General features: G+C 43.0%; 1 protein-coding gene across 1 annotated transcript; it reads right to left on the bottom strand.

Annotated features, from left to right (window-relative positions):
• Window positions 1–862: 862 nt before the first annotated feature.
• Window positions 863–12,247, bottom strand: LOC6566444 (AF4/FMR2 family member lilli). The gene is made up of 10 exons (XM_032739163.2): window positions 12,114–12,247; window positions 9,808–10,597; window positions 8,193–8,707; window positions 7,078–7,131; window positions 3,499–6,990; window positions 2,604–2,792; window positions 1,602–1,682; window positions 1,362–1,530; window positions 1,132–1,282; window positions 863–1,070 (listed from the first exon to the last, which is right to left on the bottom strand). Exons 1-10 carry the CDS (start codon window positions 12,245–12,247, stop codon window positions 940–942), a joined length of 5,706 nt encoding a protein of 1,901 aa, XP_032595054.1. The 3' UTR covers window positions 863–939.
• Window positions 12,248–13,698: the final 1,451 nt, after the last annotated feature.

Genomic DNA, 13,698 nt, shown 5'->3' with positions numbered 1-13,698 from the left:
TTTTCATTTGAATTTGTAGTTTTCTTTTTCATTTTTTTCCCTTTTTCTTTTTTTTTTTTTTTGTTGCTTATTTGTTGCTCCTGCTTATATACAATATATTTAAAAATGTATGAGTTTTGTTGTTGTTATTGTTGTTTTTGTTATTCTTGCTGTTGGTGTTTTAAGGCGCATTCACAATTTTGGCCAGCGAGAATATATATATATATACATATATATTTATATATATATGTATATATGTGCAAACGACAAAGGGAAATTAACTAACTTAAATATTAAGAACCCATTATTAAAAAAACAAAATTCAACTAAAGTTTAAATGGGCGCCAGTTTCACTTTGCTTACAATCTAGAAAACATATATATTTATATAGATAGAATAACTTGATTTTTGCAATATGTGTGTGTTTGTGTGTAGCAATATCGTATTAACTAAAACTAGGCATAAATATAAAGCTTAAAATGCCTAAAAAAGCAACCAATTCAAAAATTGAGCATAAGGAAATAAGTAAATGGTGTGCATAATGCTTATAATGTATAAAAAAAGGATTTTAACTACAAATTAATAACAAAAAACAATTGGCTGCTGATGCGTTGTTGTTGTTGGTGTTTGTTGGTGTTGGTGTTTGTTGTTGGTGTTGGTGTTGCAAGGTTGGAAGGTTTTTCTAAACTAAACGTCTAAATTTGTAGCTGTTCTGCTGCTGATTGTATACAATATAATATTTATAATTATAATAATAATAATAATAGTTGCTAATTTGGCCTGACTTTCATTTAGACACGTTTGGTGGTGGTGTTGGTGATGATGTTGCTGTTGCTGTTGCTCTTGTTGCTCTTGTTGTTGTTGTTTTTGCGGTTGCTGCTGCTGCTGCTGCTGCTGCTGCTGCTGCTGCTGTTGTTGTTGTTGTTGTGGTTGGAATCGATGTTGGGGCGAAAGTTATCGCTACTGTGACTGGGGATACGAGACTGAATCGCGTAGCGTTTTGAGACCAGCCTGAACATAGCGAAACACCTCATGCATGGTGCTATGCAGCGTCATCGGTCCATTCTCGTGATCCAGCTTGCGAATGAAGTCTGCAATGAATGAAACACAATTGAATAAAACAATCCACCAGCTGTGATTTGTATACCCTACCTATATGATTGCCGGTGCGCACCAAACGATCGGCCTGATCCCACAGATCGTGAGCGCTGTTCACATAGGTGAGATACTCGTTCTGCCTGCACAGCTGATTGTGTATGTCTTGAGGCACTATTCTGCCAGGCGGCGTATTCGAACCGGAGCCCTAAATTATCAGAATACAATTTCAAAATCATTTAGTATGCAATTAATGCAATTATGTTTGTATGTATTTGTGTGCATACCTGCGAGCCCACCGAGTTCGATGGTGATATGGAGGACAATGTGTTGCCATTCAAAATATCGCCACGGCCACCGGTGCGAAAGAATTCGGAGCAGCTGGCTATTATCGCACGACAATTGGCACGTCGCAACTTGTAAAGCTTTAAGGATATCAGTGATTGGCAGCGCAAACTGTGAATGGAAAATGACAACTTGCTGTACTTAGTATTTAGATAATACAAACATCGTGGCAAATATCGTACCTGAGTATGGCCACTATATTGTGCGATTCGTGCTTTCCATTCGTTGACTGCTGATACGGTCGATTCTTCGAGGAAATGAATCTGCAAAAGAATTTATATATTATTTATTGATGCCAACCACAAACTTTAAAATGTTCAGATTTACACAATTAATTATTAAATTGCAAACATTTAATTTAAAATTGAGTTAAAGTTAAGCCAGCTAATAAATAAAACTTATTTGAATTTCCCGAATTTACATGAATAATTTAATTTTTAACTATATTCATGATCAAACACAATTATTATATAGCTTGGTAAATAATAATAATTTAGTATTTTGGGGGTGGAGGGGAATTGCACCGCGACCTACTCGATCTATTGTGCCCCCTTCTGAGCTTATAGCGCTGCCATCAGCCCCATCTGCCGCACGAATGTGGGAATCTCCGTTGGGTTGAGGTCTTCTATGTCCTAGGATGCTGCATCTTCTTCTAGTTAAGGCGACACATTCTGCTAGGATGTGCATCGAGGATTCCTCTTCTCTTTCACACAACCTGCACAGATAGCTACTAGTTGAGTTAGGTGACTTCTTAGTCTACAGTGTCGAGTGTCAATAGACCGGTAAGTATTCTAAGGCTGTTCTTTCCCATGGTTACAACATGCTTAATTCGTCTAAGATTATAACCACCCAGGAGACATCTGGCTTGTCGGAGTCCTAAGCTCTGGAGACCAGCTCTGTTGTCGCCTCTGTCTCTGCTCATATCTAAGTTTCAGTCGTATATAGCAAGTGCTAGGGGTCTCGCTGCCCCCATTCTTGCTTGCTCGTAGGGTAAGCCTTTTGTGAGTCCCGAGTAGGTCTAGCTTGGAACGAACCTCATAGACTACTTTCTTTCGATGTTATCTTAGTCCCCATTATAGCGTTTAATGATGCTTGACTATCCGACAGGTTGGATATGTCCGTATTCCGATAGTTATGTTAATAATAATTTAATTGTAGTTAGGAGTGTGGCACACTTTACTCACTTAATTAGCGTTAGGGTGTCCTTGTACATGGTCCACGTGGCCTCCATGTTGCTCCGTTCCATGGCATCGGCGGTTAGCAGGAAGTAGACAATCGCCTCCAAATAGAGCGTCATCTGTTTGAAGGAGTCGCGCTCCGAGTCAGCGGCACGCTTTCGCCTGATTGCCTCCTGCAGCAGTATCTCGTTTTTCCTAATACAAAATTCATTGGATGCTTTATCAATATGTGAACCAAGTTCGAAACGACAAACAGAACTGAGAATTCAATGGAAAAAGACTAAAGAATTTCTCTGCGAACATATCTGAATCTGAGAATTGTTACATCTTTTTTATTGACGCTACTCACTGTTATTCTATAAGATTATATAAAACTGTTTTTGTTTTTAATATATATATTCTTAAGATTCATGAAAATTAGCTTCAATGATTCGAATTTAAAGAGTATCTTGAGTTGGTTATAATCATTAAAATCCATATTAAATTTGGTGAAAATTACTTTAATTATGTAGTCGATGCAACAAGATACTGAATAAATTTAGGTGACTGAAATTTAAAATGAAATTGAATTTAATCGTATTGCAGTTATCGATTTGATCGATTTCCCAGCCCCTAGTGGACGTTTTTAAACACTTTTTTTGACTTTGCTGTTCCAAGTTTCAAGGGACTCAAAAGGAGTTGCATTCAGAAGGACGGATACTGCCCCAAACCAATATGCTCTGATACCTTAGATATCTTGGCATGGTTAAAAAAGGTTACACCATATTGAAAACCATGTTGCATGACTAAAGACCTGCAGCATTTTGTTGCATTCTTCATTATTTGATCATATCGAAGGTCATTCTGAATGACAGCAATGGATATGTTGCTGATGGCAGCTGATGCTGTTGGTGCTGCTCACCTGAGGTCATCGCTGGGAGGCTCCTCCTCATTATCGAAGTGGGAGCGATAGATGAGACGCGGCGGAGGCGGTGGCGCCACTGGTGGCGGTGTCGTTTGTACCGCTTCGCTGCAGGTTGTTGGCTGTTGTGTTGCCGTCGTTGACGTTTGCACCGCAGCAACTGTTGCCGTTGTTGATGTTGTTGTTGTGGCCTTTAACTGTTGCTGATGTTGAGGCTGGTGTTGCTGCTGTTGCTGCTGTTGCTGGTGTTGCTGCTGCTGTGCATGGGCCAATGGAAATGATCGTTTCGTTGGACTGCCATTGGCCGAGCTAATCTCCTGCTGGAGCAGCTCCAACTTGTCGCGAGATAATCGCTCGTGATTGTTGGCGGGCAGCAGCACCGGCACCGGCAGCAGCTCCTTGCTAACCTGGTCGGCCTTCTCCTTTTTTCGCTTCTTCTCCTTGTACGGACTCGAACTGGAGCTGCGTTTGCGTCGACGCGTTGGCATCTCCTGTTTGGGCATGAACTCCTGCTTAACGCTATTTGGTTTATACTTTGCCTCATAGCCGGCATCCAGCTCCGGCTCGGGCTTAACGCCATGCTCGTGCTTGACGCCACCCAATAGCTTACTGGCAGCACCAGCTGCACCAGCTGCACCACCACTTGTCACATAACCATTGGGCATGCCATACGCCTGCTGCAGTTCTTTGGGTGTGCGAGCACCTTCCGCTGACCGACTGCTGAGGTGGCCATTCTGTTGTGCCTTCTGCTGGTGCGGCTGGTGCTGCTGCTGGTAGTGCTGGTGCTGGTGGTGTGGCGGGTGGTGCAACTGCTGCGTATGAAGGTGCTGCTGCTGCTGCTGTTGCTGCTCAGCTGCATATTGTCGATAGCTCTTCTGATACCATTCGGGCGGCACTCGCGCCAACTTGCTCAAATCAATTTTGCACATCAGCGACGTCAAATGTGGTGTGGTGGTGCGTGCCGGTGACGCCAGCGTGGCACCCAATAGTTGTGTGGGCGTTGCACGCGGCTTCCACTCTTTGGATTGTTGCTGCTCCTGTTGTTGCTGCTGCTGCTGCTGCTGCTGATGTTGCTGCTGTTGCTGCTGCTGTTGTTGCAGCTGCTGTTGCTGCTGCTGCAATTGCTCCTCGGACTGATCGATGATGACAACCTGACCCTGTTTCTTGGCGCCGCCCTCTTTGGGATTGAAGATGCGTGTTAGCGTGCAGATCTTCTTCTTATCACTCTTGCGCTTGCCACCGCCATGATGCACATCGACCTCGTCGCTGCTGCTGCTGCTGTTCGTGCTGCTGCTGTCGGTGCTGGAGCTGCTGCTGCCATCGGAGCTGCTCGAACGTTGTCTCGCCTGCTTCGCATCGGGTGTAAAATGCGATTGCTGCTGCTGTTGTTGCTGCGGCTGCAACGGCTGCTGCTGTTGATGCTGCTGCAATTGTTGCTTTTGTTGCTGCTGCTGCTGCTGCTGTTGCTGCTGCTGCATGAGCAACAGTTGCTGCTGCTGTTTGTGCTGCTGCTGTTGCTGCTGTTGCTCTTCGGTTTCGCTGCTGCTGCTGTTGCTGCTGCTGCCGGCGCCGTAGAGACGATTGTTTTTGCTGCTGCTGACAACGCCCAATTTGTTAATTTTTACAATACGCTTTTTGGCGGGATTTTGTGTTGTTGTTGTTGTTGCTGCTGCTGCTGCTGCTGCTGTTGTTGCTGCAGCTGCAGTTGTTGCTGTTGCTTCGCTGTCGCTGCCGCTGCTGCTGCTGTTGCTGGACTTGGTGCTGCTGCAGCTGCTGCTGGTGCTATCCTCATCACTGCTGCTGCCCGCGGCAGCAGTTGGCGGCAGCAATGTTGTTGCTGCTGCTGCTGCTGCCGCAGCTGCTGCTACTGTTGCTGGTGCAGCATGCAACTTTTTGGTGGGCGTGTTGCCATTGGAGCTGCTGTTGCTGCTGTGCTCCCGCTTGCGACTGCCAGCAACTGTTAATGCTGTTGCAGCCAATGCTGCCGCTGCTGCTGCTGCTGCTGTTGATTTCGCCAGCGGTTTCTTGGCCGCCGTCAGCGTTGGTCCCTTCGCCAGTGAGCCTGCCGAGGCGCTGCTCAAATTGCCGCTTTGTGTCTGTTGCAACTGTTGCTGCTGCTTGCGTGGCCTGCCGCGCCCCTTTTTAACAGCGGGCAGTGCTGCCGCTGTGGCAGCAGGTGCTGCAGCAATTGCAGCCGCTGCTGCTGCTGTCGTTGCGGCCAACTCAAGGGCATGCTTCTTGTTGCTGCTTGCTGGCTCGTCCTCATCGCTGGAGTCCAGCGGCGGCGCTGTTGCCGCCGACATCTTCTTCTTGCGCGGCTTCTTTTGGCGTGGCTTCGGCGACGCCGGCAGCGGACCAATTGGCGTCAATGTGACACTATTTGGCGGCACCTTCTGCTGCATGGCTGGCGGCACACGTAACACTGTTGTGATTGCTGCCGGCACTCCGGGTATTTGAAGCGTTTCACCGGGTCCCGGCAGCGGCACAACTTCACCAGCGGCACTGTCTGAGCTGCTGCTGCCGCTGGCACTGCCGCTGCTAATGCTTGCCGAGTCGGACAGACGCACTTCGCGTTTGATTTGGTTATTGGGCAAGGCGCCCGCCAACGCCAGCTGCTCGGCACTGAGCTGCTGCTGCTGCTGCTGCTGTTGTTGCTGCTGCTGCTGCTGCTGTTGTTGCTGCTGCTGTTGCTGTTGTTGTTCCTGTTGTTCCTTCTTAACCGTTACACTCAGTCCAGCGGCATATCGCTGCTGCTGCTGCTGTTGCTGCTGCTGCTGCTGTTGATGCTGTTGGTGCTGGTGTTGTTCGTCTGCCTCATCCTCGTCCTCGTCATCCGTAATGCGTCGCGTGTCGTCGTGCAGCTTCTCGTTTTTAACAATTGCCGTCGTGACATCGATGGATTCGGGTATGATTTGTGCACCGCCTGGCAGAATGCCTGGCACCTTCATGCTGACATTGCCACATGCCACGTTGCCCGGCGATACGCTCTCGGCGGTGGCCTGATTCGTTGGCTTCGGAAAGAAACGACTCAGATGCCAGCGATTGCTGTCCGTCGGCGATGGCGTCTTGTTCGATGAGCTCGAGCTGCTCATGTTGCCCATGCCACTGCTACTCGAACCGCCGCCGCCACCCGTGCTGCCACTGCCGCCACCGCCGCCCAATAGCCCCGAGTTCGTGTTGCTCGTCGCGTTGACGGCACCACCTGAGCCACCCAAACCACTCGAGGTGAGTAGACCGCTGATTGTATTCGCACCGCTGGCAATAATTGTTTGGCATTTCTTCTTGTTGCCGCCATTGGCTGTTGTTGCTGTCGCTCGCTGTTGTTGTTGTTGCTGCTGCTGCTGCTGCAGTAGCAACTGCTGCTGATGCTGATGATGCAGCAACTGTTGCTGCTGCTGCTGTTGCTGCTGTGCTTCGCCTTTGCTGCTCGCCTCGCTGCCCGATTCGCTGGAATCCGTCTCAGAACTGTTGCTGCTATTGCCAGCAGAACAACTACAAAGTGCGACAGAGAAAGAGGGAGAAAGAGAGAGAGAGAGTGAGTCCTGAATTACTGGCAATGCGTGTCAAACTGTAACTTACATATCCCTCTTGCGATCATCATCGGATTCAGATAGTTCCAGATCGTTCTCAAGGCTGCAGGCAACAAAAAAAAAACAAATGTGTCAATTTAACGAATTATCCAGTTATAAATGCTATATTGGAATACACTTATCTACTTTAGCTATTAATAAATATATATGTAACACTGCACATCGATATTTATCGATATCAATAATCATTCATTTCACTTTGTCTGCCACTACAAAAATACATCTTTTTCCCCATATATAATTTTAAAAATGTATTCTATAAATCTCCACTACAAAATTTTATATATTATATTTAAAATGTATTCTATAAGTTGACAAGTTATCGTCTTCACATCTATTTAACTGTCTCTGAGTGTAAATGCATTTGAAACTCTGCAAAGATGTTTTAACTGATTATGAACAGTGAAATGTTAATTTGGAGCCCTGCGTGGCTTATAATAAATAGCTTATTTATGTTAATTGTTATTAGATATCAATCATATCAGTTTGAGCTGCAGCAGCCAGCTTTAGCTATTCAGTCGAATCGCTTAGCTCTCGCTTATCGATTTCATTCGATTCATTTCGCCTATCGATTGTTTTAGTTACTCTTGTTGTGCGAAGGTTTAGCAGTTGGCTCAATAAATTAATTACAAATAAAATTAATAACGTTGCGGAAATAACTTTGTGTTACTAATTGGAAAATAAAGCTATCAAAAAGCTGACAAACACTTTGTTAAATATTCTTAACTGATTGTTAAATATTCCTTGGTTCCTTAAGAAACATGTTGTTTAGCATCGACTGCATTTCAATAAATTTTTTTTTTAAGTTTTGTACAAAAATTGAACTAAAAATCGAGTCACTCGTAAAAAGTATTCATCGATATATATCGATATATATATATATATATATATCGATAAAGGCATTGTCTTATCTAAGAAAAGAGATTTTGTAGAGCCTGCCAAATCATTGTTTTTATTTTAAGCTCTTCTTTAGAAGGTTTAGTGTAATGTTTGAGATTCCTGGAGACTGATCTATACTTGATCCTAACTAACAACTACAAATGACTCTAAATTTATTTATAAGCCAATATTCCAATTTACATCCACATATATCCTGCTACTCACCACGAGTCCTGTTTCTCCAGCGAGTGATTTTTCTCCGATTTGAGGGGCCTTATCGCTGTTGGAGGCGTGGGCGATGCCTTTGGGGGCGTTGGCATCAGCTGCTGGATGGGCGCAACGGCCGCCATGCCCAATGCGGGTGGCAGCACTGTTGTGGCACCCGCCAGCGGTGGCAGCAGTGGCAGTGGCAACGGCAGCTGACTGGCCTGCGGCGGTGTCGTCAACAGCGGGGCAATCGGTGATGTGATGGGCGCTATGGGCGCCAACAGGGGCGTCATTAGCAGCGAGGAGGAGGAGTTGGTGGTGCAGGAGAGGGAGGAGGAGGAGGCGCCGCTTGCCGCCGGCGGTGAGTTGAGGGGACCGATGGGTTCCACGTCGTCAAATGCATACTTATTCTTATTGGGCCCATTCAGGTTGTAGTTCTCGCGCGTCGGCGCGTGCGGCGTCGCCGCTATCGAGGTCAGCGGGGTCACGCGATAGCTGTTGGTCATTTCGTTGATTATTTTGCTAATATCCTTCTGTAAGTGCAGATAGAAGAAAACACATTTCAATTAACTGTGCCAGGAGGCAACAAGGACAAGTACCCAATACGAGCTTCGACACGACATATCAAAAGTACTTTCAAAACAATTAAACAATTATGGAATATATCGTCGATAAATACATATTTCAATTATATATTTTTTCCTTTTCATTCTTTAGCTATTTATAAAATCTAAAAAATAGCTAGAAGCATTTTATTTTATTAAAAAAAAAAGAAGTAAATTTATTGTTGTTTTGTTTTTGTAAATTTACTTCGCGCAATTTTTATTTTTAATTTTGACGCTGATTGCGTTAAGAATGGGAAAATTATTTTATAATTTTAATTTAAAAAAAAACTTATGATTAATGGCAGAGATATTTGAATGCCTTTCTAGGCTAATCCCTGGCTAAGATTTAATTTAGTGAATCCTAAGTCTTGAATTCAATTTCTGCTAATATATGTGTATATCTCTGGCTGTATATTTTAATATAGAACTTGCCACATTCAGCGATGGCTTTCGAAGAATTACACGAAAAAAATTTAAATTCCAATTCTGTTGTGTGAAGTAGAAAGGTATAAAAACAGCGTTAAAGATTTTGGTCTTTTTCTATCTAATTATAATATATAAAATTTGCTTTTAAACAAGTGGGAATTAAATTGTTAACATGAGACAAATACATTAAATAGCTCGATCGTTTTTCAAATTTATAATGAGAGGTCTGCAATGATCTGTTTGAATAAAGTTCAGCAAAATTATCCTAAACTTGTGGAAGACATGTGCAGCATGTCCGACACCATAAATGAAATATACTCTTGATGAGGATCAATAGCCGAGTCGATCTAGCCAAGTTCATCTCAGAGATCTCAGAGATTATAAGAGCCGAGACGCTTCAAAGTGGAAGCATTAGTTCTTGTAAACTAGACAAAGCTGCATACAACTAAGTATCAGCAATGACTATAGTAAATATATATCTATATATATATCATACATATATATAATAACTATATATATATAGTAAATAATAGCAGTTATGTTGGATTTTAACTCTTAATTGCACTCAGACATTTAACTGATTGAGCTGGATGAGTGCTTACCTCTGGTGGCGGTGGCTGCAGTCCGGCGGTGTTGCTGGTGCGTTTACCGCTCGCCGCTGGCGGGACAAAGCGACCGCCGTTGGACAACGCTGGCGCCGGTGGCCCCAGATATGATTTCTCGCGGCCATTCGGCATTTGCGTGGACATTGGCGGGCCGAGGAGGGGCGCTGTTGACGCTGACGTCGCTGCTGCCGCTGTGGCATTGTTTGTGGCGCTGGACGAGTTGTTGTTGGAGGCGGACGAAGATGAGGATGCGGATCTGGGTGGGCCACGAGGCGGCGCCATGCCGCTACTCGAGGGTATATCGTTCTTCATCGGCTGCCCCGGATAGCCGCCACGGCCATTGTAGGGCGGCTTATTATCCGCCTGCTTCAGGTAGGTGGGCGCCCTCTGCTGCTGTTGATAGTGTTGCTGCTGTTGCTGTTGCTGCTGTTGTTGCTGTTGTGATGTGGGCAGCTGTCCAGGCAGCAGCGAGGCGGATGAGGAAGTCGTTGTGGTGGAGTTGATGGAGGACAAGGAGTTGATGATCGGCGTCGTTGCCTGCCCCTGCAGTCGCGCATTGGAACCCCCGCCCGGCGCCTGCCTATGAATGCCGACCATGTTCATGCACATGTGCTCCTTGGCATCGACGAATTCGCCGAGGGCTGCGGTTATCATGTTATCGCCCTCGCTGGGATTCAGGCGACGCGGCGCCTCAAAAAGACTAGTTTCCCGATCGTCGCTCTGTATGCCCTGCTGCCGTTCATATTTTTCGCGTTCGCGTCTCTTGCGCCGCTCGGGATCCTCCATGCTGCAAGTTGAAAAATCAAAAAAGAAAAGGAACCAAAACAATGGCACACAATATAATAAAAAGGGTTGCTCAACATGGTTGTTCAAAGACTCCTTCATCATCTTTGCAAAGTGGTAACAATCAACAATCAACAGTCAACAGTCAACAAGAACAATGTTTATACAATTAGTAATAACATACAAACATGACATTCAACAACAACATGAACAACAACATCCAACAACTATAACATCATCGTCAGGAACAAATATGGCGTGTTTTTTTTTCTTCAAATATTATACAACAGTTGACGGCAGTTTGACATGCGCTGCGCTGCCCTGTGGGTGTGCGTGCTTTGTAAACAGTTTGACATGCACAGTGCTTGCGGCACAATTTGTTAGTTTTTGGTTTGTTGACTTTCTGTTTCCTTAACAAGCAATATACATATGTACATTAGTTTAAGTGGACATTTGGATAGGGGATTTTATGAATTAGATCGCAAATGAATTTTTACATGTTTGTCCGAACAGCTGATCAGCTTTAAGCTCCTTTTTATGTAAAAGCTCGTTGAGAACTGGCTTCAATTTTAAATATATATATCTTTTTTTTATTTATAGATAGATTTCTATATATATGTACATATATTAAAAAAAAAACACACGTCAAATGAATAAACCAAAAATATATATATATTGTAGTTCTTTGTGTAACTTTAATTTAAAGAAAAATAACTTTATTAGTTTTCATTATGTTTCAGTTTCCTTAATCATTTTCTGTGTGTCAATTTATTTTCCATAATTTTAATGCTTTTATTTATTTTTATTTTGTTATATTATATTATATTATATTATTGTTAACAACTCAATTTAGTTATAATTTATTTATTTTTATATTCGGTTTAATGCGCAAGTGATTGAAAAATATGTGGAACATGATGCTAGAGAGATGGACAGGGGTGTGATTATCATTTTTAAGACTTGCTTTATTTTGTGATATTAATTAGGAAACAATCTCAAAGAGATTACAAATATGAATTTTCTCTGCAAGGGTCTGGTCAAAAGCTTTCCTGCCCTATTAACGGCACATTACAAAGTAGGGGGAAGGAGCTGAGAAGCTTTTACGTCCGTTAGACATCAACAGTTTGACAGGAATGCAAGCACAGTTTGATGTGCCATGTAAACAAAATGTCTGATTGATGATCAGATGGGAAGAGTGAGTAATGTGTGGAGAGAGAGAGAGGGAGTGATTGTGGGTTCGTGTGTTAATGTTTTGTTTGTGTGTAGTGTAAACGCGACAGATGTTTAACATAAATATTTGCATGAGCATTTGGAGCTTTTTGCATGTGCCTTTGTTATTGGTAAAAAAAAAACAACAAAAAAACAATACATTTTGGACACATGCTAAGAGACAGAAAGACAAACAAACAAACACAGAGGGGTGGGGACTGGAGCGGGGGCGGTGCTGGTGTTGGGGGTTTGCAAGCACACAACGCAACGCAACACAATGCAACGCAACGCAATGTGACTCTAAAACTTACTTATAGTTCAGATTGTACAAATTGTTATTGTACTGCGGCAATTGTTGTTGCTGTTGCAACTGCTGCAGCTGCTGTTGCTGATGATGCTGCTGCTGCTGCTGCTGCAGGTGTTGTTGTTGTTGCTGTTGTGCCATAACGCGCGCTTAATACAAATATTATTTTAATTATGTTCGCCGGCAACACGCACAACGCACACACGCACACACACACACTCACACGCACACAAGGGGCGAGAGCAAAAGCAAAAAAAAACTTTTTATTTTGTTTTGTGTGTGCGTGTGGAGGGGGATGGGGCGTCAAACCAAAAGTGCTTGTAAAGGTTTTCCGCTCTCTTTCTCTGTCGTTCTCGCTCTCGCTCTCTCTCGCTTGAGCTTTTGGTGGATTATGTTATCGTTGTGATTTTGCTTCTGTGATAGCAGCAGAGGCGTCGCGTCGCCTTTTTGTATTGGTTCTTGTTGTTGTTGATGCTTTCTTGCGCTGTATTTGCTTCTCTTCTTGTTGTTGCTGCCCTCGTTGGTGGCCGCAACATTTTCGCTGTCATTTGCTGCGTCGGCGGCGGCTTCTGCTGCTGTTGTGTGTGTGTCTCCCACTCTTTCGCTTTTCTCTTGTTTAGACTCTGTTTAGGCCATTCTAAACAGTTTTGGAAGCACTAAGCGCGTCTTTTTCAGCTTAGTTCGTTGTTGATTTTGTTGACGTTACAAAAATTGAATATTATGCGATTTGCTGTATTTTTTTTATATTTGTTTGTTTGTTTCTTGTAAACAGCCTTATATAGTTTAAATGCTTTCATTTGTTGTTGTTGTTGTTGCTGTTGTTGTTGTTGTTGTTACTTTTTTGATTAATTGTGAGTCTTTTTATTGCTTTGTGTGTGTTTTGTTCTTGTGTATAATTTGTGTTGTTGTTGTTGTGTATTGGTTGTGTATTGGTTGTGTATTGGTTGTGTATTGGTTGTGTATATATTGTGTGTAAATTATATTACAAATTTAAAGTTGTAGTACCTGTAAAAAAAAGCAGAGAAAATAGTTTTAATTAAATTGTTAAATTATTTCATCACTTTATTTATATACTAAAAGCTAAAATTTATTTGTTGTTTATGATGTTTCGAATTGATTAAATTTAATATCATTATTTCATTGCTAAAAATAATTACGAAATTCCGATTAATTATAAGTAAGACAGAGAAATGAATAAACAACTATTTGCCTCAGCATTTCATTACATTCAACAAATCTAATTAATATCAACTGGCTTGCAAGATGTCATTATGCAAATTTATTGATGGCTAATAAATAATGCAGTCAAATTTTGTTTTTCCTATTATTTGTGCATTAATTTGACTTTACCTAGATTGCCTTAAATGTAGACTGTTTAATGTAAGCATATATAAATATGTACATAGGTGTTTAAGAGAATATCACCTACGCTCACAGGCACTAGCAACTGATGTGCGTAGAAAAGAGACAAGAAAATTCAAGCAAACAACACGAGCACCGTTATTTCTCATTATACCAGCGGAGACTCACACACGCACATAAAGACACACACACATACATACTACACATGCACACATGGAGGGATTATTAGC

Source organism: Drosophila grimshawi, unplaced genomic scaffold (genome assembly GCF_018153295.1).
Source record: "Drosophila grimshawi isolate 15287-2541.00 unplaced genomic scaffold, ASM1815329v1 contig_1377, whole genome shotgun sequence".
Lineage (NCBI taxonomy): Eukaryota > Metazoa > Arthropoda > Insecta > Diptera > Drosophilidae > Drosophila > Drosophila grimshawi.
The sequence above is the reverse complement of the archived record's forward strand: the minus strand, read 5'-3'. Positions and strand labels throughout refer to the sequence as shown.